A 27,965-nucleotide genomic window follows, 5' to 3' on the forward strand; every position below is an offset into this window, starting at 1 on the left:
TTTTGTGATGACTCAAATTGAGTGCCTTGAGTTGCCGCCCAACGGTTGAAACTGACTGTTATGGTATGAAATCCATCCAGTAGCTCTCGATTCCCCGTCCCATCCTACTCCTCCTTCGCCTTGAGCATTGTCTGAGTATACTCGGATCCCACCCGGAACCACCACCCCGAAATGAGTATTACGAGGCCCCCAACGACGACGCAAGTATAATTCATGTTCTGGACAGTGACCGGCTGGACGTAGGGGAACGAGAAAAAGACTATAGCAAATGTGAGCCAGCAGACCGTGACTGTGTTGACGATCGGGCCGATCCTATTGCCCATGTGGAAAACGCCACGATGCATGTTTCTCCGACCGGTGAGGAGGTTCGTCAGAATCGGAACCATGTAGGACATGTTGTTGATCGTAACGGCAGTGCCAAGCAACGAGTTGAAGGCTGTCGACGATCCGAGGTAGAGGCAGCCGAGGAGCGCGACGACTGTAGTCACGGCAATCTGCGAGTTCAGAGGGATTTGAAGTCGAGGGTGCACCTTGGCCCAGCTAGGTGAGGAAAAAAGTCAGTGACAAAGCCCTTGTCCATGTCATTGGGAGCGACTCGACTCACATCCTGGAGAACGGCATGGCGCCATCACGAGAAAAGGCCCAGAAAACACGGCCTGTGCTCAATTGGGAGCTTACGACGCAGGGGCCTAGAGCGACGAACAAGATGAAAGTCAAGCCGAACGCGCCTCCCGCGTGCTGCGTGACTTGACGGAAGAGCTCCGCCAGCGGCAGGCCGGTGTTGTTGGTGGTAAGTGCGTCAAAATCCTGGATAGAGAACATGAGGGTGATGAGATAGGTGATGCCAGTACAGAAGGCAATGATCAGGGTGATTGCGATCGCAAGAGGAGCATTGCGCGACGGCTGGTGTAAGACGGGAATTAGCTGTCTGCTTCTTGTGATACCTTTTACTCACGGGCGACTTACGTTGGGCATCTCCTCGGTGATGTGAGTGACACCATCCAAGCCACCCAGACTGTACAGAGGGTTGACGAGACCGGTGATGAAGCAGATGACCTGGTTCTCCCAACCGGTATTGTTGATCCATGTCCTGAAGACAAACTCTGCACTTCGGTGCGTAGGTGCACACGCCGCCACGGTGATCAAGACTACGAGCCATCCGATTTGGAGGTAAAACAAGGAGAATTTGTTCAGACCGGGAATAATGCGGTTGCCGAACATGACGATGCTGGCAGTGATCAGGTTTAGCCCCTGATACACGATGAAAGTTTGCCAAGCCTTGATTTCAAGGGTTTCGTTGTACAAAGCAATCAGTGCCATGAGAATCTGGGCGTAGATAATGTTTGTCGAAGCAGTGGTGAAAATCCCTTTAAAAAAAATTTGTCAGTGAACAGCGTTTCCTCGCATCATGTATGTCATGTCATACAGCCAAGCACGCTGAACCAGCCTGTGAAGAAGCTTAGGGGACCGGTGGCCCTCCGTGGCGCCACAGCAGCGATCCAGTGGTACATGCCTCCCTCGGTCGGATACGAGGAGACAAACTCGGCCAGCGAAGCACCGAGGAAACACTGCAGAGTTGTGACGAGGATGAAGCCGTAGATGACAGCGCCCGGGCCGCCAGCTCCAATCTCGGTGATCAGACCCAGACCCAGACCGGTCCAGGAAATGGTCGTCGTGGAAGCAAGGCCAATCAGGCTGAGGGTGCTGAAGTGTCTTTTGAGTTCTTGGGTATGGCCTTTGAACCAATCAATGTTAGAGCTTAGAGTACTTGTCTTGTGTATCACGATGCGACACAAAGTCGCAACAAGGGCCAACCTACCCATTTGAGCGAGCCGGAGCTCATCGGCGTCTACCGTTTCCTTCATGTCGGTCGCCTCCAAACTTCTTTTGACACTAGACGCCGCCACGATGTTGCCGTCGGGAGAACTCATCAGGTTTATCGCACACTTTCGGCTTTCTGTTGTGGAGGCAGGGGTGTGAGTCTGGGGTTCTACCTTGTGGAATACTTCCTTAGGCCATGAGCAGAAACCGGGCACACGGGAGGAGTTATAGTTGACTCAACGAGTATATCCGACAGGTCGCGCTGTCAAACATTGTGCCGGTTCACCGACCCCATACTCAGTGTCGTGTGCCGGATGTTCGGCACACTTAGCTCTATCGTCGCGTGATACGTCTGCAAAGATAATGAGCAGGTCTATGGACCCAACTCTGGTTTCATTCCCCACTGGACCCTAGACCCCTATCGTGGGTTATCTGGGTCGTCCCATGAGGAGCCGCTATCTGGGATGGTTGGGCATGAGGGGTACCCGGCAAACCCGGACCGGGTCGATAACTGCTGTGAAGCAGTTCTCCGACCTCCCACATTGTGACATTGTCGGGTCACATCGCGTGGATCCCCAGAGCCGAGGATACTCCTCTACAACAAGTAAACACGACCTCTTTCCCCCCGGAATGACCGATGACGGCGGCTCTTGCGGGGAAGGTTGGGACGAGGCCCACAATCACGGATATGGGCTTTATCCTTGATTCTTGGTAATTGTGGGGTGCCGACGATACTACCAGGCGACGCACACGACAGTTTAACCTATTTGGTTACGATCGTCGTTGGTATTTGAAGCCATGATGCCCCTGGTTGACGTAGCATCCGAGCTCGCTTCACCGCACTCTGTTCCATAGTCCTCTTCTCCGGTTCCTGTCAAAAGCTGCCAAAATGCGTTCGTCTCTTTCTCTTATGGTCCCCTGGGCTCTGGTGGCCCTGACGGGTACTGTTGCAGGCGCCTCGTCGTACGTTGAGTCTTTGACACCTGAAGCGCAGGGCCTCCTTTTGGAGTCTATGAAGTGGATGGACGACTACTACGACGCCAATGCCGGTTACTTGTATGACTTTAGCAACTCTGCTGCTCTGCGGCACGAGACTAGAAGCTCTGTCTGGTACGCTTTAGGTCTATTGGCTCGAAATGAAGGCAATGACGCTGCCGAGGCCGATAAGATCATTACCAATACCATCCATGGCCAGTACAGGGTCGAGTCGGAAGAGTGGTAAGTCAATGGTCCTGATCTTGTGATATTGTTATGGGCCCTGACACACTGTAGGTTCGGTAACTACCAGCAGGAGCCTGAGGAGCCTTATGTTGGAATTCCCCAGTATCCCCCATCCATTTATGGTACTTGGGACCCCAACTGGCGCGGCTTCGTTGGCACCACCTTGGTCATGGTGATGGAGGAATTTCCCCATTTAGTGAGCAACAGCACTCAGGGCCTAATCCTTGAGTCGCTATACAACGCTACCAAGGGCGACGAATACCGCTTCGGAAATCTGGACAAGACAAAAGACAACCTGTATCCCGCATACAGCAATCCCGTAAGTAACATGCAGTCTCGTTTTCGGGCACTCTGTTGACACATAGACCAAAGTCTATCATGCGCGCGTTTGTCTCTGGTTGGACCGGCCGCCGTCTTAAAGAGTGCAACATGACTAGGTCCGGAGAGAGGTACGCCCAGGAAATCATCGATCTCTTCAACCTCGACAACACCCTTTCCGAGTTCAACTCGGGAACCTACACGGGTGTGTCCCTTTTCGGCCTCGTGTTGTGGAGCAAGTATCTGCCGGAGGACTCAGTCATGACGAAGAACGGCCCCCGCATGATCGAGCACACCTGGAAGGCTGTTTCTGATCTCTGGCACCCTGGCATGAAGAACATGGCTGGTCCCTGGGATCGTTCGTACGGTTACGACATGAACCGCTACGTGAGCCTGATGGCTTTGTGGTTCTGGACTCTGATCGGCAAGGAGAACTCTTCGTTGATTTCCAAGGTAGGTCGAATCGTGCTCGCGATTGTCTGGCCGAACAGATAACTGACCTTCACAGCCTCAAGTCATGTCTCACGCGGCTGATTACGCCTGGGCGCCCCTTTTTGCCGTTCTCGCTGATGCGCATAAAAGCCTGGTTCCCGAAGACATTGTGTCCAAGCTCGGAACTTTCCAGGGGGAGCACACGTTCAAAGCCACAGCCACATATCCTCCATTCGATAATGTTCCTCGTAACATCACTACCTGGCTGTCAGAGAAGCTCACTATCGGCGCTGAGTCTTTTGACGAGATCGTGATCGGCGGCCCAGCAAGGAACCAGGAGGCGTTCAACCCTGCCGTCATCCAGTGGGACACCGGCAGCCAGATCGCATTCATCTCTGTAAGACCTGGTACAGACTCTCTTGTTCTCAATTGCAGGACTAACATTTTCTAGCTCTACCCCACTGAGAAGGCTCTCGACGTCGAGGTCAGCCCTAACAAGCTGAGCCTAACGTACCCCTACGGTACCGCCAGCTCTATTTTCAGCCTTGTTGTCGCCACTTTTGCCAACAAGCCTAACGTTGGGGGCTGGGAGGACGTCCAGGGTCTCAAGGTCGAGGTCTCGGGCAACGTGAACGAGACTTATGGTCTTTCATTCGCTGGCGCCTATGGCGGCAGCGACTCTCTTCTTCGCGACTTTGAGTTCTGGAACTTTACCTACTCGATGCCTCCGGGGTTTGTCGGAGTACCGAACATTGTCCTCGACGTCAATCTCCTGTGAACCGCAGACTTGATGCCGAGGAATAAATGAGAATAGGTGTCTGCGCCTTTACATAGTAATCGATGTTCGAAATTACATTGTGTGCCATCAATCCATGATGATATGGTGACTGCCATTGTTATTTGTGACGAAGCGATGAGCGACTCATCTTAGGTATGTTTCGGCAGCGATGCCTCCCTGAACACAAAGTGCCACACATTGAGTGTCAAGATATGTTTCAACGAGTATCAATGTAAATCTCAACTTGTTTTCCCTTCGTAGGAAGGTCTATCATTTATTCATCCACGTTTATGTAGTCACGCTAGTTGTGGCGAAAGCCGTACACGACGATCACGACTTCGTGGATGCCCATGCGATCAATGCTGCTCCCACACCGCTCCCATCTGCCGCGGCGCCCATTCGTATGAGCTTCTCGCCTTCTATTCCGATTGCCGGAATTTCCTTCAACGCAGTTCGAATATGAGCTTCAAAGCCTGGGAAGAACTCAAATAGCGATCCGTCAACCCCAATGTCAATAATGCCCTCCTCTTGTGACGGTTCATCCTGGTCAACGGAACTGGCATAGCCCGAGTCTGATACCTCCTCGTCGGTGGCTTTGGGTTCATCCTTGCTTTTGACGAGCCAACGGCGAACACAGCGGACGAACGCACTGTGGGCTCTGTGGAAACTCGATAAGAGACGCGCAAGAAGGGACTTTCGTGCAACCGGTCGTTTAGCGACGTCGGCCTTTTCTGGCCTGTTGTTTAGTCGGCCTGATTGGACCACGATGCCGGCGATAGCAATCGCAGATAGCCTTGCAGCCCTCCGTCCGATTGATGCTGCGATAATCTGTAGCGCCGCAGCATCCTTTACAGAGACTTGACTGGCGTCGAGAATCTCCACTATCTCCTCCTGGGCGCTCTCAAGACCTGGGCTTTGGTCCCGAACGAGGGCAGATAGAAACGAGCTGTCGATTGAGTACGGTAAGTGTAGACTGGATGTCAAAGGCACCGTCATCTTGAAAATTGGCGTGGTAGATTGCATCTCTATCAGTACAACCCTTCGAAGGATCTCCCCTAAGTAGAGTCCCGAGATGCGTTTCTCGAAGTGTTGATCGTCGGGGTTCACTGAGGCGCCATCAAGAGCTTCGTCATAAATGGTAATGGGCAGAACCGACAGCTCGTTGTCGAACCCGCCCCATTCTGTGTTGAGCGCCATGAACTCCGCCGAGTCAGCCTTTGAGAATTCTGGTTGTGCATGCAGCTTTTTGATATTTTGAATTCTTTCCACATAGGCGCCATTCGTTCCTGTGCCGAAAATGGCACCCAGTAAAGTCTCCGAATGGCCAGGCGAGGCATATGCACGAGCGGCCAACGTCCCTACCGTGTCGTTGACAAGAGCTGCTACTTCAAGCGGGAGGTGAAGACTGTCGAGAGATTCTTGCAGCATAGCACACGGGTCGCGCCCGATAGCATCTTCTATGCTGAAAGCCTTGGTCCAGTACATCAGCGTGCCTTTGTTGATGGCATGTTGGTCGAAAGTGAAGCTGAACGTAAATCCCAGGGAATGAAGGTGTTGTCGTCGAAGTTCATCAGTAACTTTGCCATCCATAATAATCCGCCTCCAGGAAGCTAGCTGCTTGGGCATGTGCTTCTGCATGAACGTCTCGGTGTGCCTTGCAATGAAATCGAAGAGGCTTTTGTACGTCTTCGACGTCATCAAGTCGGCGGGGATTGCGGTCTTGGACTGAGTAAGAGTATGAGTGGAATCGCCATGCAATTCGACAGAGCAAACTCTCAGGTTGGTTCCACCCAGATCAATTGCGAGAGAAACACCCTTCTCCGATCCATTGGGTAACTTGGTAACATATGACGGAACTTGAAGCAGTGTCGTGCCATCTTGTAAGAGGCCGTCTCCTAGGTGGGTGTTAGTGGAAACTACAACCCAGTCGGGTACAATCATAGACGATGCATACCAAGTTGCTTGACAAAATGTTCAGTGCCTCTTGATAAGATCTCAGAAGACACATCGAAGTGCTGAGCAATGGCTTCTGCCCTTACCGTTGGGTCTAGGGGCTGCTGTGTGGCACCATCTTGATGCTTGGCGGTGGACATCACAAACAGCCTGTAGGCATCCAACCGCGCAGGTAGGTTGCAATAATGGAGGAGCCTTTCGAAGGAGGCTTATCGAGAAAGTCGCAAGGTCTCAACTCAGTCCATTCCATCAAGCCAACTACCTCATCCATGCTGTGCTGGTTTCCTTCTTGATAGGCTCCTACCCATTCCCTTAATTGTATGTGATCAGGGAGAATCCGCCTGTAAGCACGTAGACCCGGCAAACCCGGCCCGGCCCCAAAGATAGGCGTAAATCAACTGCCACCCAATGGCGAGCCGAGGTGCTCGACCGTCGGGTGCCCGAGTCATTCTTATCCGAGCTCATCACCGAGCAATAAGACTAAAATGTGGACGACCCGGCCGAACCGGAGAGAAAAGAACGAAGTCTTTGCAAAACCACCGGCAGCTCCTCCGACTTGAGCAGTACGCGATCGTCTTTGCACGTTCACGTTCCCCGCGCAATCCACAATCCTGCCAAGCGATGGCACCTCTTCCACTGGGACCCAGCGACCAGGATGCGTCTGTGATTGGGGCTGTTCCAGAGGCCCAGGCTTCGGTGAAGTCGCGGAAAGCTTGTGGTGAGGCAGGCCCAAGTTCCATTCCAGCCTCGCAAATGATGCTGACCGAGGCCCACCAGTGAATTGTCGACGTCAGAAGGTTCGCATTGCGATGCTGAAATAATCCGTTCTTTGCCACGCGGTCTGACCAGATCGGGCAGATGAAATGCAGAATTGACCAGGGTCCATCATGTCGAAGGTGTTTGCGAACCGGCGTGTCTTGTGTGTTTGTGCCTCGCGCTAATGTATGTGCCCTCATGAATATCGCCAACACGATACCTCGTGCCTTTTTTGATATGCAGAAGTTTCTTACATGAACGCACATGGACTTTAGGCCGCTGCGTACACCGAAGGATACACTCCCGGTGATGCATCCCATCGCAATGAAAGATCATCACAGCTTAATGAGAGCATACTTCGTCGGCTACAAAGGCTCGAAGATCATGTGGGGTTGAATGCTCTAGGAGAGAATGGCCGCCACAACGAGACACAAAGCGGTACTATGTTAGGAAGTCCGGAGCCTGAGGATTCTTCCCTTCGACCACTGCGGCCTGCCATTCAGGTGCTCAAGAATACATGCTCTGCAGGCACCACCTCACTGCTGTGGGAAGAACCACTGATCAAGCAACTTTGGCTCAGGTGAGTAATTAAAAGTCGTCATCTATGAGATCACTTCATCATGGCACTAATCCAGTGTGCTTTCAGCTTTCACGACACAATGCTCGGGCTGCACTTTCTCCCCACCAAACAGACCTTCTCATCACCAACGCCGTTGATGCTAGCTGCGATGCTATACTGTTCAAGTATGAGGGGGTCAGATGAGGTGGTTGTACATGCTGCTGAGTACTTCATTGTCCTGTGCAATGCCATTGCGCAGCTATGCATGCCCTCCAGTGAGATCGGAGAGGTGCCAAAAGACCCAAGCGCGGCCGAAGAATGGGCATTTCAGACAATCCTGGGGATCATTCTAGCTGGTCTCCTTCGGGAGGGCGTCAGCAAAGAGACAGGGATATGGATCTCTGTCGCATACCGCCTGATTCTTGAGCATTGTCCCCCTCATATGGATGAGAAGTCGCTAGAGTGGCAGAGGTTGTTTACTGGCCTGCAGGTAAGCCACCTTCGATAACGCGATGTCACGCGTTTGGCAGTGGTAACTCATGCTCATGAATATTACAGATTGTAGATTTGGAACACGCCTCCATTCATCTATCATGCCCTGTGATCCCAGTGGTAGCACCATTTCCCCGCCTCCGCATAGCTCAGCAAGACCAACTCTACAGGCTGTCACGTATGATGCACACAGGCCTGACCCATTTTACAGGCAGGGGCCTGCCCACCATCTGGGCTTGCTTCACGAGCGATACTCCGACAACGTCCGACTCATCGTCGTTCAGTGGTGTTGATGCCGCCGTCATCAGGGACTGGGCCCGACAACTTGATGACTGGTTGGTGGAATTTGGTGCTCGTAATGAGGAGGCAGATAACCAGAGCAAGCTCACGTTCCGGCAATACGTCCTCCACCGCCTGTTGGTTCTCTCAATCTACCTCCCAGCCCGCGGTAGCGACTTGTTCTCCAACACAACACCCAAGGAGCAACACGAGCTTCTAGTCTCCGCTCGGGCGGCTGTCAAGTTGCAAGTGGCCGACTCGTCTATATGGTCCAACTTTGACCTTGTGATGATTACGTGGGCGGCATTGATCGTGATCCAAGGGGTCGATGGCGGCGTGGGTGAGCCTGATGGTCAGTTAGCACCGTAGCTACACCTTGCGATGCACGATTTTCTGACGAATGCACATTAGATCTCGAGAATGTAAGAGTTCACCTAGGAAGGCTCCGGGAAGCCCACGAACACAATTCCAACCTCCATGGTTTTCTAGCCAACCGCCTAGAAACGAAACTGCAAGGGCTGAGCACGCCTCAGATAAGCGATGCCATGAGCTTTGAGCCAGATGGCACCTTTGACACTTCTTGGTACATATTCAACCAGTCTAGTCTCGACGCAGGCTTTGACATGTCCTTTTTGGATGGTCCTTTGCAATGAGGAAACTCTTTCTGGACATATGCGGTATTCCGACTTTCATTTGTCGTTGCAAACGCAAGGTGGACCCAGCCTTATCGCAGGTGCCGTGCTTATCAATCTAGGTAAACAATATCCAAAATTGTCCAGGGACATCCGGGATAGTACAACGCCAACTCCTCAATCAAGATATAACCTCTATAGAATTCTCGTCTGGCGCCTACTTCACAGAGGGCTTAGACTTTAGGCCACGTCCCGATCCTCGATGACATGCTGTCCGGGGTCAACTCAACCAGGTGATCGTCAGCCCAAGCCAGGCCTGGTGATTTGAGGTCAGGGGTCTGGGGAGGGCTAGCAAGCGACCATGTTCGAAGCCGCAGAGGAAGTTTCTGCTCAAAGCCCCTGCCAAGTCCAACCTTCTCGATGCTCTTGAAGTACTGCAAGAGCAGAACGTCAGAATTAGGTCATGACTATGAATCAGGAGTTCTTACCTTAACAGTCTTAACCTGCAGCTCCAACGAAGCATCCTCATCCGCAACAATCATGGAGTATGGGTGCAGCTGAAGGCAAGAAAGAGTCCACATGTGGTTGACACCGCCTTCGACAGCCTTTTGCAGCGCCAAGGCTTTGGATGCGCCGTTGGCAATGATTACAACCTCCTTGGCCTGGAGCTTTCATTCAGCGAACAAGCAGAGGCAGAAGCAAGACAGGATTGACGTACCTCCATGATGGTCTGGACGCCTACAGTCAGCGCCATCTGGGGGACTTTCGAAATATCGCCGTCGAAGAAACGTGCATTAGCGCGGATGGTATCCATGGCCAATGTCTTGACCCTCGTGCGAGAAGCCAGACTGGATCCAGGTTCGTTGAACGCAATATGCCCATCGGGACCTACACCGCCGAAGAACAGCTCGATACCACCGACTTCCTTGATCTTGGCCTCGTATTGTGTGCACTCCTCATCCAGATTGGACGCATTGCCGTTGAGGATGTGTACGTTTTCAGGCTTGATATTCACATGGGAGAAGAGGTTTTTGAACATATAGCTATGATATGACTCGGGATGGTCCTCGGGAATACCAATGTACTCATCCTATGATGGACGATTATTAACAAGGATCGGGGGCGCTGGCTGAGTTCGGACGCACCATGTTGAATGTCATAACATTCTCGAAAGAGATGCGGCCGGCTTTATATTCTGATACCAATATATCATATACTGCCGTCGGGCTGCTTCCCGTGGGAAGGCCAAGTACGAAAGGCTTCTCTGGGGTAGGTTCGAACGTTCGAATGCGATCTACGTCCGGCAGTCAGACAGTGCTGAAGGCTCGCCATAGAAACTGCAAGATGGAAGGTAGAGGCCATGTGCATACCCAATATATACCCCGCGACGTAGGCAGAAGAAGAGCTATCGTCTGGCCTGATAATGAGTCTCATTGTGAAACGTGGATGTATATGAAAATGACAATGAAGGTGTTGTGATTTCGGACCTCAGCTGGTCAAGTTCCCGGATTTGCAGCGATTTCAAGGGTCTGGGGGAGACCTCCGTTGTAGCATAATTGCCAACCTATATGTTCGAGTACTGTCAAATAGGCTGAGCCTATAAGTGACGTTACTATCGCCCCTCAAACATACTTGCCGTCGTGCCGGCTGGCCATGGTGCCCGGGTTTGCCGGAATCGCCGGCCCCTCACACCAGTCGGTCCCGGTTCACCGGGTGTCTGAATCGCTAAAACAGCGATCCATTAACGATCATGATACGGAGAAAACAGGAGAACCATGAGGGCACCCTCTCGACAGGGGAGACCGACATCACTGTTGAGCACTTCCCCAGGTTTCGGGCGAACCAACCGCTTGGCCAGGGGGCGATGCACCAAATCCTCGGGGTGTTTCGGTGGACACGGTGGGCTATGGTACACTTCAATACAGCGGTGGTACGCCGATCGTACGCCACGTATTGGACAGTGAATGTAATTTCATTGCGATACTGCACTGCAAGATAGAACACAGAGCGTAGGGCGCCTCAACTGCCGGGCGCAAGCCATGATAGCTATACAGAGTTCAACACGACCCAGAGCGTCTCGTTAGCAATCTCCAAGCGGGGAAATCCCGAGCCTAACATCTCGAGCTTCGCAAACGGCCCTTCCAAAGCCGCCAGCTGCTTTTCCACCGTCTTGGCTTCTTTCTCATCTCCCGAACGAGGAGCCAGAATTGCACGAATCGACGTGCCCGTAAGTTCCTCCAATTCAACTGTCGTTACGATGGCCGCGTCCAGGCCCCTGGCATGGAACCAGTCCTTATTCGCGACAGCAAGGTACGCAGCGGCCCTGTCCCTCTGCGATGCCGGCTTTTTCGACGCTGCGGCGAGAGCTGATCCGGGCATCGACACCGCGGCACCGATGACGCTGAAGGCCGCGGACAGCGGGATGGAGATGGCACCGCCGACGGCGCCGACCGTGGCACCGACAACATTCCCGCGCCGGGCCTGCTTGGTGATGTCCCGGCCGACGTTCTTGGCGTGGGCATAGACGCCTTTGAAGCTGTTGGTGGGGCCCTTGCCGAGCTGCTTAGCTACGTCGCCGGCGTGGCTCAGGGCGCGATCCGAAACTTTGGCCGCGAGGAAAGCAGATAGCGTGTCGAGGAATGAGAACCAGGACTCCGACGGGATACCGCGCGCCAGGAGACTCGGCGCATAGGCCTGGAGGAAAGGCGACGCCGGCTCCGGGCTCTGCTGCGGGACGACGATGAACTGCCTTGAAGCTGAGCTTGGCGCGTACGATGGTGGCGCTGGGAAATTGAATGGCCTTTCAGCGGTTGGACCCTGGTCTGACTGTTGAGAGGGATTTCCCTGTTCGGCCTGAGGGGTGACAGCGGGAGTGGTGGTGTCCTGGCTTGGGCCACCTGACTCGTAGGTTGGGGGAGGTGGTTCGTATCCTGCTTCGCCGCCGTCAAGGGGCTCGCTCTTCTCTTGTGCCTTTTTCGACATTGTTTCGGAGGTGTGTTCTCTTGATCGGTGAAGACGAAAGATTCTTCCAATCCTGTCGCCAGGTCTCGAGTTTTGGAGGATATTCGCCGTCATAAGGCTGGATCGGAACTTCGGCACCGTCGTCAGCCTGTCAGCACTATTGTCACCGCGCCCCATTTTGGAACCAGCTCTCACTGCGTGCTAAGCCCCTTCGTCATCGCGTTCGGGTTCGGTTCCGACAAGGTTTGGCTTGAGAGACCTAAAAGTACGGCATGGCTTGAGCCTGCGGCTTTCGTAAACAGAGAAGCGGACAGAGTCTCAAACATACCCTAACTCATTGCGACATTAGGGAACGCAAGGGAGGAGAGTTGTTAGTGCATCTACATGGTAATTCATGTAGTACCTAATTATGTATATATAGTAGAAGATGATGTCAATGTTCATCCACGTGAACGCGATCTCTTGCTGCCACTTGTCCGAGCGTATTTCTGGCTCCATCCTCTGTGGTCAGCAGCTGTGACTCCCTCTACCACTATTGAACGTCCATACATCATAGAACAAATGTCAAGGTGTTTGCAGCTACACAGCAACATCGTTCCCTAACGACAAGCGCACATTCAAACGCATCGTCTGCCAGCCTCGTCCCAAAGCATTCAAACCAGCCGAGACCACCCGCGATGCTATGAAACATTTTTCGCATGATTCGTTAATGGTACATTTGTTGATCATCGCTGCTTTCCAGAGCCGTTGCAACATCATGTCACCCAGGAAGATTGATCTGACTCACTCTACCCCTTCAATGCTGGAAGAGGTATAAGAATTCGGCGTCACAATCAATTTGTCTGTTCATGCCCTCTTGTAGCAAGAATCTTAGCTGTTAGATTGAGTCAATTCCATTTTAATCATCTATCGAAATTGAGCTGTGCGCTGCCAAGTCTATGAGACCCAGGCTGTTAACTTGAATAGGTTGCTGCCTGCTGGTTGATTTCTGCGCCTTCCTGAACTCCGTCTGCCACAAAAGTTTCCAGTTGCTTCTTCTCTCCTTCTCCTTCCCTTCTTCAGGAACACACACCTAGGCATTTTATGAGAGTCGCAATTCCTGCAGTCTGCGAAGAACTCAGATCCCTCCGTTCACTGTGTTTCTCATTAGATCCGGCGTGGTCCAGTGTATTTCTTTTTCTGCATTTCGGTAGTTTAGTCTGAGATGCGACTCATCGGTACTGGTATCGGAATTTCTGATCCTGATAGGTACCACTTCCGTCAGGTTGTGGTTCTTTTTCATCGGCTCGCCGCTTGAAATCTTATCGGGAAAAGCTCTGACGATTCATTCCGTTGGACAGACTGATCAGTGGAAAGTGGTGTTGGAACCTCGCAAACATTCGCCATGTCTCAATCATCGACTGGCGCCCCCCAGGCCAACTCTGTCACGGTCAGCTACACTCACGCCTCAAAAGACTGTGCCCTTGTCGACAATGACCCGAGTAACCCGATTATCATCAATGGCATATCAGCCGTCGAGGGCGAACAACTTTGCTTTGCGCGATTTATCGTAAGGAGATCATCAAACTTTGACTCCTTCATTGGAATTCAGCTCGGTTTCCTCCTGAGCACAGATCTCAACGAGCAAAGCGGCTTTGGCATTTGTCAACATGGTAAGCTGCATCCGTCCACTAAGCTGTCAAACCATTGTTTAACCTTCTCTCTCTGCTCTGCAGTCGACATGAAACAAAAGAGCGGTGCGGTTGTGCCGACCAATAGGCATGTCATCGTTGTCAAGTTCCCTCGCGGTCACTTCACCTATACTGTCCAGCCTTCGTTGCCTGAGGTCCTGGCTTGCTTCCCAGGCTCGACAGCTTCAAAGCTCTGCCAAGTATCCGTTCAGTTCACAGACAACGCCCAGGCTACAATCCATGGTTACGGCGTGCCTTTCACCAACGTTTCGAACACCACGGTTGAGGGTTGGATCAATCGGCACGAGTCTTTCATCAATGGCATGACCTTGCCGGAATTCTTGCACCAGACCAGGTTTTCCTTTACCGTCGCTGCTGCCGTCAATGATGTCCAGGCCATGATGGACATCGACAAGCTGCCACCGCCGTTTGAATACCCTTATGGCACAGACCACGAGTGGCACCGAGAACGCTACGAAGAACAGTCCCGCAATCTCAAAGGAGAAAAAGCGTATATCTCAAGTCGGTTGTAAGTTCAATATTTCACATCCCCATATCCTCAACCAAAGCAAGGCATCTTAATGACATGATATCAATAGTTTCAAAGACGACAACAGTCACCTCACGGCGATGACACAGTCTGTCGTCCAAGACGTTATCTGGCTCGACCAGGCGGCCGAAGAGATCAGTCGAACTCCTGGCCCGGTCTATTTTGTCCCCTTCGACTCATCCATTAATCCCGCTTATGAGAAGAAGTTCTACATCATCGTCCCACTCACTCAAGAATTCCGGGATGCATATGCTTCTGCTTGGCGCCGCCTCGCCAAGAACCTTACGCTCAAAGTTGTTCTCTTCAGGCATACGGACGACAAAGACCCCGCGATCTGGTATGACCGCCCTTCTTGATCATTGTGATCATTACTGACAAACCCAGGAACTGCGAAATCATCGTAGCGCCGCAGAGAATCAGCATTCTGACAGATCATCCGACAGCCTTGCACGAGGTGGTCCTGAAGACGCGCCGACCCAATAGCAGTGAGAAGGGTGATGACGACTATAACGTCAATACGTTTGCTGGCCGCTCGCAAGCCGATGCCGCTTTGAAGAAAGGAGCAGAGAAATAGAATATCGCGGCTCTTCGCTTTGATTCCGGACTCACCGACTACAAGAGAAAGGTGGTCGGACTAAAGGCTTTCGAACCAATGGCCGAGTCTACGAATCCGGTAGTCTCTGGGAGCAAAGAGGAGGCGGCGGACAAGATGAGCCTGCACCGAGCAGTGATGCGCGGCACTGGCTTCTGGGACTGGATGAGAGGCATTGATCCCGCCACCAACATTACCTCAGGCCTGGCAGCCACGCCCCCGAAGCGACAACCATTGCCAAAACTACGCGAGCTTCCTGTCGTCGACTTTGTAGACATCGATGACGTCGATTATGTGAATGCGTTGCTTCACGAGGCCCTTCCCACAGACCGAGTTCGCTTCAAGGGCTACCTGAGCCATCGCCCTCTCGGACTTGGTATGATGACTGCTGTGAGTCAGCTTCACCAAAATCTATGGCAAAGTTGATGCTGATCGTATTCAGGGACCTGGCTTTGGCAAGACTACAGCCATCGCCACTGCAACACTGTGCATGCAGGCCAAACTATACCGAATCTTCTGTTCTGCATCAACCAACGTGGCTGTCGACAATTTCGCCGACCGCCTGGATCAGACAACAAGCAGTGTTTGCAAGCGCTACAATGCCGGCAAGCAACAAGAAGACTCAACTCGTATGCGACACAGGCTAGTTGTCCGTGCATTCAGGATGCAAGACGAGTTTGCAGCCGTCATGCACCTCCTTCGTTATCCAATCCCCGAGAGCGATAGTCCGCGAATACCCATCGCAAAGACCTCAAAATGGCGATTCCACCTCTCGATCTCGTCTTGGTTGCTAGCTGTGCTCGGCTCGCGGGCCGTCGGCGTCAGGGAACTCACACCTGACGACAGCGAAGGGTTGTTCAGACTGCGAGCAAGCATCGAAGAAAGGTCACAGTACTCTACTCTTCTCGCCGTTGCCAAGGGTGAAATAGGCTGGGACGAGTTCGTCTTGTCGGGCGCTTTGCCGGAGGACGCCGGACATGCTCTTCTTAAGGCTGTCATCGAAGCGGCCGACATCGTTTGCGCAACCCCGTCCATGGCTACGGATGACGTCTGCAGGGAATGGAGGACAAGTGTGGCACGTGGAATCGCCATCGATGAAGCGGCAAGCATGACCCGCGCTGATCTCGCCTGTGTCTGGGGCAACTCTCTACTTCCTTGCTTTCTCGCCGGCGACGACAAACAGCTCCCTCCCGCCGTAATGACAGGTGACGAACAGGACTCGGAGGGCAATCTCATACACAGATTCATTGCCGACGGCAAATTGTCAGCACTCGAGTACCTTATGGGAACCGGCCTGCCCGTCTACCGTCTCAAAACCCAGTTGCGCATGGGATGCGGCTTATTTGACATGGCCGCGAAGGAGATTTACCCCGAGGTCCCCTTTGCTTACGATACGTGCTGCGACGTCACTCTTGACAAGTTTGCTGTTGGCCGGGATCTCGAGTCGTATGCTCGAGCAAAGTATCCCAACCTTGTTCCTGCTCCGTCTGGCACCCTGCAACCTATTTTTGTACATTGCGAAGGGTCCTCGGTCTTTGTCGACAAGATTACCGGGTCAAAGTATAGCAGGGATCAGATCAAGATTGCCCTCGACTTTGCCGTTGACCTCCTCAAGGTCCGACCTGGCATCACGTCTTCCAATCTCGTGCTGCTTACACCCTACCTCAGCAATGTCGCGCTGATCGCCACCATGCGCAAGTCGCGAGAATATGCGGCATCGCTGGTCCATATGCCCCGAGCAACAACTATTGACGGATTCCAGGGCCAGGAGGGAGATATTGTTCTTGTGGTCATGAGCACGAATCGGCAGTCGGGGCCCGGCTTTGTTTGCGAGCCTGCACGTCTTAATCTCCTCCTGACGCGCCAGAGGTCCGGCCTGGTCATATTTGGTGACCTGACAATTGCCGTCCCTGCTGCCATAGTGGCAGCAGGGCCCGGTGCTCCGTCGACCGACGACAACGGCAAAGACGAGAAGGGCAAGGGCAAAAGCAAGGGCAAAAGCAAGGGCAAGGGCAAGGGTGATCTCCCCATACGGGTGTATCACTCCGATGGGAGTGTTGGCTTCACCAAGGCGACTGTGTTGCGTAATGTTTTCAGAGCCCTGGCCGCGGCGGGGCGATTTGTCGTAATCAAGGCTACGAAGTTGGAGGAGGCATAGTCTGTACGGTTTAGCCTTGTCCGTTTAGGGGTTGGAATTCTTTGTATGAGTTATTTGCAAGCACCAGTAACACGGCAATCAGTGAAATTTCCTTTTCAGTACCACATTTCGGTCTGCATGACAAAAGAATTAAGCATCATCTGATCATAAATTTCTTGGCAGGTCAATATTGGATGGTCTACGTGGTCAGGGTTCGCCCTAGCATCGAGCTCAACACGGTAGATCATATGGCCAAACAACAAATATCACTGCATTGCACCGAGGATCTCAGAGTGTGTTCCACTTGTTTATGAGTAGTATATGGAGAATTGAATTAAACAGCCCTTGCACAGCGAAGGCTTGGGTCACCAGAAGAATCTCTCACTCTCCACCTAGATATGTGTTGTGTTCAGCTTGACGAAAGCTACGCCCGCGTGCCGAAAGCACGACTCGACGAAGTAGAAGACAGCGACAAGTCGCTTAGCAAGCCTTGACGGTGGTGTACTTGCAAGAGGCAGAAGGGCCCGAGCGGATCTCCTTGGGCTCGTTGCCGGGGGTGGTGCCGTTGAACTCGGTGCAGACCTTCTTCACGCTGGTGGAGCAGGTGTTGCTGATCGTGGCGACGTCACCCTTGTTGCTGTTGATGCCGGCGAGGAGCTTGCCGTTGTAGGCCTTGACGTTCTTGATGACGACGTTGCGGCGGCCCATCTTCTTGCAGTTACCGCATGCGCGGTACAGCTTGCCGAAGTCGACGACGGTGAAGCCGTCAATGGTCACGGTTCCGAGACCGTTGTGCTGGATAACCTTGTCAGAAGCAGACTGGGCCCCTCCTCCTCGGATAAGAGCGTTTCCGTCACCCTTAATGCTCAAGGCGTCTAAATTTTGAGAGAATCGTTAGTATCATGAGTTTGTACGTAGTGTTGTGACAGTGTGTGTTGCGACAGTGTGGCGTTCGGTGAGAGTGTGGCGTTAGGGATTGTGGCGCACAAGACTGGAGACCTACCCTCGCAGACATCCTTCCACCAAACGTTCTCGATGGTGCAGGCGCCCTTGCAGTGGACACCCTCGATCTGGTCGGCGCCGATGATGGCGTTCTTCAGGGTAGCGCCGTTCTCGAGGATGAAGACGGCATCGGCGTCACCGCCCTCCTTCTGGCCGGTGCACTTGACGCCACGGCCGTAGGTCTTGAGGCCACCGTCGAAGACACCCTTGATGGTCTGGACCTTCTTGTAGGTGACGGAGCCCTTGGAGGCGGGGATGGGGAAAGCGGCGCGGCGCTCGAGAGCACCGACGGTGTTGGGGGTGACGTTGTTGACGGCGGGGGACGCGATGGCGACGGCGGCACCGAGGGCAGCGAGGACAGCGGAGAACTTCATGTTGTCGGTTGGGTTCGGGGGTTTTGTTGGTTGAGTGAGTGTGGTTGGTGATTGGAAAGAATTGGACTTGAAGTATCGGACAAGTTGAGCGAATGAATAACCACCTGGGCTAAAGAATGAATGTGAGTTGGATAGTAGCGAAAGAGTGAAAGTCAAGTGAATGAGTGTGATGAGATGGAGAGGGAGGCAAAAGTGATGCCATCGACGTTCCTGGGCTTCTTCTTATACAACTAGACCGACTGTCTACCCAAAAAGGAGACCAGAGGAGGGGGTCCAGTTCGCGATCACGGTCGCCACCCCACTTCATCGACTCCCTGGCGAGCTGCACCTCCAACACGAACAAACACCCATGCAGAGGGAGAGAGGTAGGGGGAGGCCAGACCAGGAACGGCTGCGTCGGGTTACGGCAGGCCCACTACATGCAGCCAGGAAAAGCAGTATCAAGCATCAAGCATCAAGCATCGAATATTGGGGCAACAAGCTAAGCATCAGGTCAAGCATACGGTCAAGCTTCTCAGCTCCGACCCAGGACCCCCGGCCTCATCTACGGGGCACACACAATGTCTTCGCCTGTTGCGTCCGGAGCGATCGAGTAGGGGGTGGAGCAGGCTCGGCCCCACTGCCGCGTTCAGTCGAGATATGGTTCGGTTCCATCCGAAAAGAGGTCGTGGGAAAGTGGAAGGGCCTGTCGAGTCTGTGCAGTCAGATCAGCAAGAGCCCACCAATGCGATGGGCCTGGGAATGAGCCACACACAGCATGACAGAGTGACAGACAAGATGACAGGATGGAAGGTCGATGGAGTAGCCATCTCTCCTGGGATCCATGCTTCGCACGTTGCTCGATCGGACCAGACTTTGATCTTGGTGGCAAGCTTGACCTGTGCTTTCCTGTTCGCATGACGCCCGCCTGGAACAGCCCACCTGGTCGCGGTTTGATGGAAATTGGGTGGCAAAGCTTTGCTTGTTGGTGCTGGGTCAGCTGTGCTCAAGCTTTCAGTGTTGGTTGAGCTGGGTGGCCTCAGTCCAGTATCACAACAACATCCGGCGGCCGGATCTCTCTGGAAGGAAATGAGCAAGGGAAGAGGTCTTCTCAACCCAAAACAAAGACCTGGGAAGAATGAAGACGGGGTCGGGGACGCTAGATGCGTGCCACTGCAGGTACGTTGGCCGAATGATTGGAGATGTGCCGCTAAGCTGCCTGTCGAAACACGCCAAGACCCACGTTTGGTTTGCCGACGCCAGTCTGGTGCTGCTTCAAGCTGCAGATTCTGTGACCTGGCGGCTCGACGCGGTGAACCCCCCCCCCAAGGCGCCTTCACAGGCGAACGCCAACGGGACAAGGTTGGAAGGAGAGTCTGCACTGTCGGTGCCCCCTTTGGCTGTTATCTCAACCAGCTTGCCGTTTCTGGCGAGGGGGCCTGGAATCCGGGCGAAAGCTCTGCCGAAAGACCGGTGGGAAAGCAGACCGACATGGTAAAGGGGGAGGGGAGGGGGTTATCATCGGTAATTACTATCAAACCGCGAGGTCTGTTGTCGAAGAACAGACAGAAGAAATAAACTGAGCCCCTTCTTGCATCCTTTCGGCTTTAGCGACCTGTTCGGGTTCCGGGGGAGGGGGAAATCGGAAGATTGTGGCAGGCCAGAAACCAAGCTCTAGGCGAGCGCTGGGCATTGAATAAGCTTATTGGCCTTTCGGGAGCGTACCTTAAGCTTACAGTGAGGGTTATCCTTATTTTTCAGCCACGTTGACTGAGCTGAGCTGGGCCTCTCAAACCTAAAAGTGCGCTGTAATGTGCTGTTGTCTTTGTCTCCTGGGGTTCACTTCAGAGCATCTCCCTCCTCACCTGTTCCTCAGGTCCCATCCCTGCCCCCCATGTGTCGCTGTCAAAGCACCACATCTCATCTAGATTGATACATCATCAATGTCATGCCCAGTGAACGTCAGACGATGGGAGAAATTTTCTGCTCCCATCTCTCGGCCGGCCCATCTGCTCATCGCTTTCGCATCGTCGGCATCGGATGCATGGGAGCCTGGGGACACGGGCATCCTGGCGACCAACGTCGATTGCACGCCCACTAGCTGCTGGCTGAGAGAGCAGATTAGGTGAGGTCGAATCTCACCAACAGCTGTGACGGGGGTCGCACGTTAATGCCAAGCCCCACCACTCGTCCGCCCACATGGACGCTTCAGTCTCGGGGAGGGCTAGCCTGGAATCGAGGCTGTGTCTTCCCATGCTGTTACAGGGGGCCAGCTTGCTGCGAAGCGTGTGACCCCCATTCTTCTTTGACATTCCCCTGTCTCTTCTGAAACACACCGCAGAGGATGAATCCAGAAACCAGACTTGGTGACAGCCCTGTGCTGCTCATCGGGATTGTCTGCGGGGCCCGCGACGTTCGATGGTGCCGGGCAAACCGGCACCGGATGGATTCGATAATGGACCTCTTGATGCCTTCTGAGCCCGATGCAGCCAAGCTATGTCACGGGGAGGAGGGGGCGACACTATGGAAGTCGCCGTGGGGTGCTCATTCGGGGGCTCCCGACCCGGAACCTTCGTATTCATATCGGCTTGACACCCAGCTCAGTTTATCTTCTCCGCTCCATGGCCTAGCCTTCTGAGACCCTGGACAATGCTCAGCAATCTTCTCACTCTCGTGACATCCCGAGTCAGACATTGCCGTGCGCCCTTGCCATCTCCGATTTACTTTCTTAGTCGGATCTGTGGTTTTTTCGGTCATTGAGCCTGATCCTGGGCATGCTGTGGACTCGATAATCTAATCCTGCCAAATCGTGCGCAGCGAATGGCCAACGTCATAGCCCCCTTTCATCGCGGGGCTGTCAATACATTGACTGCAGTGAAGCCTTAGTGTGACCTAGTCTGACAGCACTAGAACACACCATGGTGCATTTCATGCGTATGCATACCTCGTGTGGACGAGAGAAATGTGCCATGCTGAGCCTACAGTGTGGCGATGTAGTGAAATACGTGTTGAGATGCGTGACCTTCACTTGGGTGACACAGCAGACGCGTGAAGCTTCACGCCGAGGGGGAATGCAATCCCAAGATGAGGCCCCACGTCGGCGCCGACATGCTGCTGCAGCGAACTCAACGCCAGCCTGCATGCTACAACTGACAGACCTTCGATCCAAAATCATGGACGGCTGTACCGGCGGAGAAATTCTCACAGCCATCGATAATAATCGAGCAATGCAATGTTTATTGCTTCGCTCTTCAGACCTAGGAGGCAGCTGGCGTTCTTCCTGTTCGCGTTGTCTGCCGCCAGTGCCATCCCTAATGGCAGACGACCCGACAGCTCGGCCTGCAAGCTACCCGCCGTGCCGGATGCCCACTACAGCGAAGGTCATGGGGTCAAGTTTGACTGCGCGCCGAGCTTCGGTACCATGCGGGCCAAGATGATCTTTGTCGACTTCCCCAACGCAATCGACAGTGGCAGTCCCCCGCCGCTAGACAGAAACGAGATTCCGGCAGCGGTAGAGTGGTTCAGGAATTCCTCTTTTGGAAGTCTCAACCTGCAGGTTGATTTTGACGGCTCCCGGTACTACCGCATGCCAAGGCCGTCAACGTCATATCGATTTGAGCGTAACCTCACCGCGGCGACTCACCAGAAGTACATGGACCACGCGCTGGATGCGTGGCTCGCCAACACAAACGTCACCGTTCCTCATGTCACGTCTACCAACGGGCCATTAGTCGATGTTCTTTGTGTGTCCCTTGCGTGTTCCTCTCTGTCATTCTGGCTGTACCACTGACCGAATGGCCAGACATCGTGCCCACGCGCAAGGCGAGTGCGATCACCTTGACCACGACATCCTCCATTCCTGTCCACACTACGCGAGGCCACTATGTCGCTCGAAAAGGCGTGACCTTGGGCCATCAAGACCTCGGGTTCTGGGGCCCCAAACTGCTCAACCACGAGACCGGCCACGCCATGTGCCTGCCTGACCTCTACCCGCTGCCGGTCGGCTACACGCAAAAGTACGTTGGCAACTGGGACCTTATGGCCAATGCCGGCGGCCACAGCCCCGATCTTTTCGCGTGGCACAAGTGGAAGCTGGGCTGGCTCTTGGATTCGGAGGTCGACTGCATCAGCGACCCCGGGTCTTCGACGCACACACTGTCGCCAGTGGAGATCATTGGAGGCGGTGCACACACCAAGGCTGTCGTCGTGCGGCACAATAGCACGACGGCGTTCGTGGTGGAGGTGCGCTCCGATTTGGGAAACAACCATGGTGCGTATTCGAAGGGTGTGCTGCTCTATATAGTGGCGACGGACGTCGAGACAGGCAAGGGTCCTATTCGTGTGCTGGATGCAAATCCCGGACTGGGAGGGGAGCGATGTGAGTGGGATAGGCTTGATGAAGCACCAATGTCATTAGAGAGGGCAAGCTCATTTACCGCTGAAGAATGGGGAGTGACTATAAGTATTCTTGACAAGATGGAAGAGGATTACACCATTCGAGTGGATGTAGAGAAATAAGGAGTGCGTGAGAGGCACTTCGAAACCACAATCATCTGGCACCATCTAACTTGAGTACCGTAATCCATGGCATAGCACAGGTCGTGGTAGACCCAACGGATCATTTGAAGAAAAGTTGTCTTTTAAGTCGAGTAATGCCGAGGCTTTGTGTATTTCTTGCCACCTATGATGACCTCACTGATCAGGCGCGCCGACGAGTCAAGCTATCAGTTTCACTTCGCATCTGGGAGTTGGCGGCCTGGGAATAAATTATAATTTGAGCTCTGTGCTATTCAATTGAAAACGAAAAATGGCGATTATGTAGACTGCCTTGAGCCAAGATCAGAGACGTAATGCGTCTAGTCGAGCGTCCCATACGCCTCATCAAGAGCAATATCAGACTCAAGAACGACTTGCAAGCAGGAATTCGAGTGGTCGGTGCCCTTGAATACCTAGACTGAAAGCATGCAAACCACACCTCGTCCAATGCCACGATAGTAACTTTCATGAACCCGAAGATAACGAAAACAGTCGATACTTCAAGAAGAAAGACCAATGAAGAGGTCGTTCTGGTAATCATCTAAAGACAATGCGCAAAGGGGTATCGCGGCACGTTCTTAGATTTAAACTCACGATTCCCAATGATGTAGATATGTCAGAGCGTGTGGGTGATCAGAGTCAGGAGATCTTCCGCAGGTGACAATCACAGTCAAATTTTAGGTAAGGGTTGAAGTTCATCTGGATTTTGGCCCTTTCAGCCCTTTTGTTAGTCCTCCCAAAGCTCCCAGCACCAAGCCAGCCCCTTAACCCGTGGCTTCGTAGGTGCCTCCTAAGAAGCTATGACTGATCTTCACTGACGTGATCTTTCGGGGTCCGTCCAAGGTAGAAAGCAGAGATGCCGAGTATCGACAGGAGTTATGATGGATGGCCAACGATCAGGTTGCCCAAATGTAACACGAAGTAATCGTATCACATCCAGCTCTTTCCTTATTCGTTGTGAATACTTCTTGACACACTGCATGCTTGAGTCGAGAGCCTCATAAACGTGTTTAGTCTGGTCGTGGGCCGCAGGTGGGGATCATCATAACAATCAGGGTCGACAGGATGAATTTCGAATCATTACTCAGTGTAAATTGACTCCATCTTTTTCTCCACTCGGGTTCTTTGGCCTTCTGGTGTCTTGCCTCCATGGTCGTAGTTAGATCGATCTCAACGCCCCCCAGCTTCGTGACGAAAACATGAGCCGTCATCGTGGGGATGACGGTGTTCTTCAAGACACCAATGTAACTACCGGCCATTTGCGATAGACATCTCGGATAGTTGATGTATTTCGAGAGTTCAACACGCCAAGAGATGCAAGCGAGCTAGGCGTAAAGAATGCGAGCCGGAATGTTGAGCTATACGAGGGCGATTGCCAAACCTTGAACAGTACGCAAAAGTCCACAGCAGAGAGATCAAGCTGCCCACTGAGAAGCGGCTCATTTGAATCATGTCGCTCTCGCTTTCGTCCGCTATCATCGAAGCTGACATGTCGGGCAGAACATGTCGTTCGTGGGCGGCCGTGTAGAGCAGGGCATCCGTGGTCATAGTGACTTGACTCACATCCTCGAGAAACAACACCGCCATGCTCTCCGCGTTGCCAGAGAAAGCATTGGCGACGAACCCTCTCATGCGTACAAACTTTGTGTACGCTTTTGCCCAGGTATACTTTCATTTAGGGAAACTGATTTGTGCGACAGGATAGTTTGCATCAGATGCTGTGGGTAGAATGCCAACGTCTTCGTTCTTGAGTTTCGGGGTCAAAACCGAAAGATGACGGTGACGGTGCCACTGCTTGATGACCAGAAGCCCAAGCACTGTCGGCATCCATTTCTGTAGAGCTGCTTGTTAATAAGGATGTGCATGGTACTAACTTCGAGCTTTTGCTGCCATGCAGGAATGGTCACCAAACACGTTTTTCTCGAGTTTTGAGGGCTCGTCTTCTCGTTGTGAGGAGCGCGAAAACAAGCCACCTAAGTTGTCGCCGCAGGGCAATGATGATGATGACACGAAGAGCATAGGGTTCACGAATGCATGAGGTATTGCCAAGGACATTTGAAAAAGAACGCCGTCATAACGAGCCTACCGCGACATGAGGCTTTGCAGCGTCTTTCGTCGCATCAGGTATAAGCCAGCGCATCTTCCGGCCCGAAATCCCTTCCTCTTCATCAGGTAGGGGCTGTCAGCAAGAAACATGCTCTGCCACAGATTGCGTCAGCGCCAAATGATCTGACTCGGACAAGTTTCAGCGCGTCGAGAAACGTTTACGGACGAGTTCCAGCGCACGCTTCTTCCAGGACAGGCGAGGAGCGAGGCAGAACAAAGCGCGAGTGAGTCAAGATGTAAATTCTAACCTTCACTCTGGCGCTGTAACAGATGACTACCATTCAAGACCCTGAATTGGAGTGATTTTCGCATCATCGGCCAAGCCACCAATCGATTCGCTGCTTCGGTGACCGAGCTTCAAATCGCGGGCCCGATGTCGACCGAGACGCGACTTTGCTGGATTGAAGTCTGGATTTGGACGCGCCCCACAGGTAGTGGCCGGAATCCACGCCGCAGTTCGTGGCCGGAATCCCTCCGGCCTGGTACGAGCGCAGCGGAGCTCTGAAGAATTTCATGATTCCGGGATCGGGGGCCCACCCGGACGAGGGCTCGGGTGGAAGCTAAACCCAGGCAAATCATTTTCACGCCTTTTTGACTAATAGAATCCATATTGCCAGGCAAAAATTGCTTCACAAAGGATCATGTTTGCGTAGTTGCCCGTGGTTATCCGAAGCATGCGCGGGGCAGCACGCGCGGGGCATGGCGCGATGGGAGCCGGTGAAAAAACTATATATGGCCACTTCCAAGCCCGCCTCACCCAGGCGAGGAGGCCACAAAACTATCTGGCAAAAATAAGATAGCTATGGCGACGCAGACCTCCACGACCACAGCTTACCAGCTGGAACAGCTCCCAAAAGGCTCGGCAGATCGTGCCGGCGGTACAACCCTGCGCCAGGCTCGTTCGGCGCACCATGAAGTCGACCCCTCCGACTCCGATCTCGACCCCGTTCTCGAAGCCTCTCGCATCGCTGACAGCACAGTACCGGATGGCGGGTACGGCTGGGTCGTCATATCGGCATGTGCCATTGTTGGCTGGTGGTTCTCCGGCGTCAACTACAGCTGGGGTGTCATGCAAGGCGCCCTCGTCGAGCGTGGCGTCGGGTCCGCCTCGGTGCTCTCCTTCTGCGGTGCTTTGTCACCAGCTCTGATGGCATCCCTGGCCATCATTAACGCACGCGTTGTTCGTTCGCTTGGAACCCGCAAGCTGGCTCTCATGGGTATCTTCTTTGTCGGCATGTCGCAGATCGGCGCGAGCTTCGTGACGCATAGTACCGTGGGCTTGTTCTTCCTGCCTGGTGCCCTTCTTGGACTGGGCATGAGCTTTTGTTTCATGGCCGTGACTGTGACACCTGCGCAATACTTCTCGAGGAAGCGGGGGCTAGCCAATGGAATCGTCTATGCTGGTGGCGGCTTCGGGGCCGCCGTGCTGAGCATCGCAACCAACGCCATGATTGAACGGTATGGTGTTGAGTGGGCGTTCCGAATCATTGGCATTGTATGTTTCTCAACGGGATTCCCGGCGGCATACATGATCAAGGAGCGCATTCCCATCCAGACCTCTGGCTTCATTGACTGGTGAGTTGAGCACACGATAGGTCTGGACAGGCCACGGGAAGCTGACTCGAAGCAGGAAGCTTTTCCGACAGGGAAGCTTCAACATCATTTTCGTCGCTGGCGCAATTGGTGTCTTCCCCCTCCTCGTTCCGCCTTTCTTTATCCCGTTGTACGCACGCTCAATGGGATTAAGCACGAGCACCGGAGCAGCTTTGCTGGCCGGCTATAACTTTTCGTCAGCAATTGGCCGGATTATTAGCGGTCACCTATGTGATATTCTTGGTCCCTTGAATACGCTGTTCGCCTTCCTCGCCATCAACTCCCTGACCATGATTGCGCTCTGGCCAGCCTCAACGACGCTTGCTCCGTTGGCTGTATTTGCCGTCATGAATGGTTTGACAAACGGCGGGTTTTTCGCGTCAATGCCAACGTGCATTGGCAACATCTTCGGTTCGGCCCGTGTGTCGACTGCCATGGGCATGATCGTCACGGGGTGGGTCGGAGGCTATCTTTTTGTGAGTGCTTGACGAACAGGGCCAGGACGATTTCCATGCTGATTATGCGTTCTCAGGGTTCTCCCATTGCAGGGTACCTGCTCGACGCGTATGGCGGCGCAGACGAGGGCTTGAAGGCGTACCGCCCTGCTATGTTCTATGCCGGATCGGTGTCGTTGGTGGCCACAAGTTTGATCCTGTTGATGCGACTACGTATCAACAAGAAGCCGTGGGCCAAGGTATAAGCGATGAGGGTGTTGCAGCCGTTAGACTGATAGTGCAGCAAGTTGAATCGCTCCTAGACTTTCAAGACCCCAGCGTCAATGTCGGAGCAAGATTGCCAACCTTAGCCTGAGCAAGGGCTTGTTGCACGCCACCGGGGGACCCGCGTGGCTGATGCTCTACCGGGCTCCATGAGTGGCCTGAAGGGGTGACCGCTGATCGATCGATAAGCGAATCGAAAGCTGGCTAGGATCTGATTACATGTTGAGGATCGGAACGATGACAGAGCGGTGGTCAATGACAGACTTGACCCGCCTGCACACGCGAGAGAGCTGAAGTATTATGAGGTATAGACAATTAGACTAGAAGGGGATAGAAAAAAGCAAAACACTGCAATTTCAATTTTGTGCCAGTGTTTTCTTTTGCTTTTGCTGACGAGCTGAGTGCTCGGTTGACACTAGACGCGCCAGTCTCGTGGCACGGACAGCCACGTGGACATTCGCCGCGTGGAAAAAGCAACACGTCTGTTGCTAGTTGGAGGATGGCT

At 53.3% G+C, this 27,965-nt stretch overlaps 10 protein-coding genes across 10 annotated transcripts; 5 read left to right on the top strand and 5 right to left on the bottom strand.

Moving 5' to 3' along the window:
• Positions 1-104: 104 nt before the first annotated feature.
• On the bottom strand, positions 105-1,931 carry D7B24_000293 (uncharacterized protein; the record flags this gene model as incomplete). The annotated part of the gene is made up of 5 exons (XM_028634552.1): positions 105-540; positions 605-903; positions 967-1,367; positions 1,427-1,735; positions 1,820-1,931. 5 exons carry the CDS (start codon positions 1,929-1,931, stop codon positions 105-107), a joined length of 1,557 nt encoding a protein of 518 aa, XP_028498254.1.
• Positions 1,932-2,710: 779 nt separating this feature from the next.
• D7B24_000294 (uncharacterized protein) lies at positions 2,711-4,570 on the top strand (the record flags this gene model as incomplete). The annotated part of the gene is made up of 5 exons (XM_028634553.1): positions 2,711-3,039; positions 3,094-3,361; positions 3,415-3,813; positions 3,869-4,189; positions 4,244-4,570. The coding sequence occupies 5 exons, from the start codon at positions 2,711-2,713 to the stop codon at positions 4,568-4,570; spliced, it is 1,644 nt and encodes a 547-aa protein (XP_028498255.1).
• A 330-nt stretch (positions 4,571-4,900) lies between these two features.
• On the bottom strand, positions 4,901-6,663 carry D7B24_000295 (uncharacterized protein; the record flags this gene model as incomplete). Its single annotated transcript, XM_028634554.1, has 2 exons — positions 4,901-6,465; positions 6,525-6,663. The coding sequence occupies 2 exons, from the start codon at positions 6,661-6,663 to the stop codon at positions 4,901-4,903; spliced, it is 1,704 nt and encodes a 567-aa protein (XP_028498256.1).
• Positions 6,664-7,144: 481 nt separating this feature from the next.
• On the top strand, positions 7,145-8,978 carry D7B24_000296 (uncharacterized protein; the record flags this gene model as incomplete). The annotated part of the gene is made up of 6 exons (XM_028634555.1): positions 7,145-7,241; positions 7,301-7,320; positions 7,382-7,403; positions 7,808-7,859; positions 7,926-8,328; positions 8,397-8,978. 6 exons carry the CDS (start codon positions 7,145-7,147, stop codon positions 8,976-8,978), a joined length of 1,176 nt encoding a protein of 391 aa, XP_028498257.1.
• A 496-nt stretch (positions 8,979-9,474) lies between these two features.
• On the bottom strand, positions 9,475-10,675 carry D7B24_000297 (uncharacterized protein; the record flags this gene model as incomplete). The annotated part of the gene is made up of 5 exons (XM_028634556.1): positions 9,475-9,675; positions 9,730-9,903; positions 9,960-10,331; positions 10,387-10,535; positions 10,612-10,675. 5 exons carry the CDS (start codon positions 10,673-10,675, stop codon positions 9,475-9,477), a joined length of 960 nt encoding a protein of 319 aa, XP_028498258.1.
• Positions 10,676-11,287: 612 nt separating this feature from the next.
• Positions 11,288-12,223, bottom strand: D7B24_000298 (uncharacterized protein; the record flags this gene model as incomplete). The annotated part of the gene is made up of 1 exon (XM_028634557.1): positions 11,288-12,223. One exon carries the CDS (start codon positions 12,221-12,223, stop codon positions 11,288-11,290), a length of 936 nt encoding a protein of 311 aa, XP_028498259.1.
• A 1,363-nt stretch (positions 12,224-13,586) lies between these two features.
• D7B24_000299 (uncharacterized protein) lies at positions 13,587-15,440 on the top strand (the record flags this gene model as incomplete). The annotated part of the gene is made up of 5 exons (XM_028634558.1): positions 13,587-13,854; positions 13,918-14,401; positions 14,472-14,759; positions 14,807-14,933; positions 14,997-15,440. The coding sequence occupies 5 exons, from the start codon at positions 13,587-13,589 to the stop codon at positions 15,438-15,440; spliced, it is 1,611 nt and encodes a 536-aa protein (XP_028498260.1).
• A 64-nt stretch (positions 15,441-15,504) lies between these two features.
• D7B24_000300 (uncharacterized protein) lies at positions 15,505-17,172 on the top strand (the record flags this gene model as incomplete). The annotated part of the gene is made up of 1 exon (XM_028634559.1): positions 15,505-17,172. One exon carries the CDS (start codon positions 15,505-15,507, stop codon positions 17,170-17,172), a length of 1,668 nt encoding a protein of 555 aa, XP_028498261.1.
• Positions 17,173-17,631: 459 nt separating this feature from the next.
• D7B24_000301 (uncharacterized protein) lies at positions 17,632-18,527 on the bottom strand (the record flags this gene model as incomplete). Its single annotated transcript, XM_028634560.1, has 2 exons — positions 17,632-18,026; positions 18,155-18,527. The coding sequence occupies 2 exons, from the start codon at positions 18,525-18,527 to the stop codon at positions 17,632-17,634; spliced, it is 768 nt and encodes a 255-aa protein (XP_028498262.1).
• Positions 18,528-21,738: 3,211 nt separating this feature from the next.
• Positions 21,739-27,613, top strand: D7B24_000302 (uncharacterized protein; the record flags this gene model as incomplete). The annotated part of the gene is made up of 7 exons (XM_028634561.1): positions 21,739-22,249; positions 22,309-22,884; positions 25,292-25,372; positions 25,910-26,723; positions 26,779-27,217; positions 27,274-27,435; positions 27,515-27,613. The coding sequence occupies 7 exons, from the start codon at positions 21,739-21,741 to the stop codon at positions 27,611-27,613; spliced, it is 2,682 nt and encodes an 893-aa protein (XP_028498263.1).
• Between the last annotated feature and the right edge of the window lie 352 nt (positions 27,614-27,965).

This window comes from Verticillium nonalfalfae (genome assembly GCF_003724135.2).
Source record: "Verticillium nonalfalfae strain VnAa140/NRRL 66861 chromosome Unknown scaffold_10, whole genome shotgun sequence".
Lineage (NCBI taxonomy): Eukaryota > Fungi > Ascomycota > Sordariomycetes > Glomerellales > Plectosphaerellaceae > Verticillium > Verticillium nonalfalfae.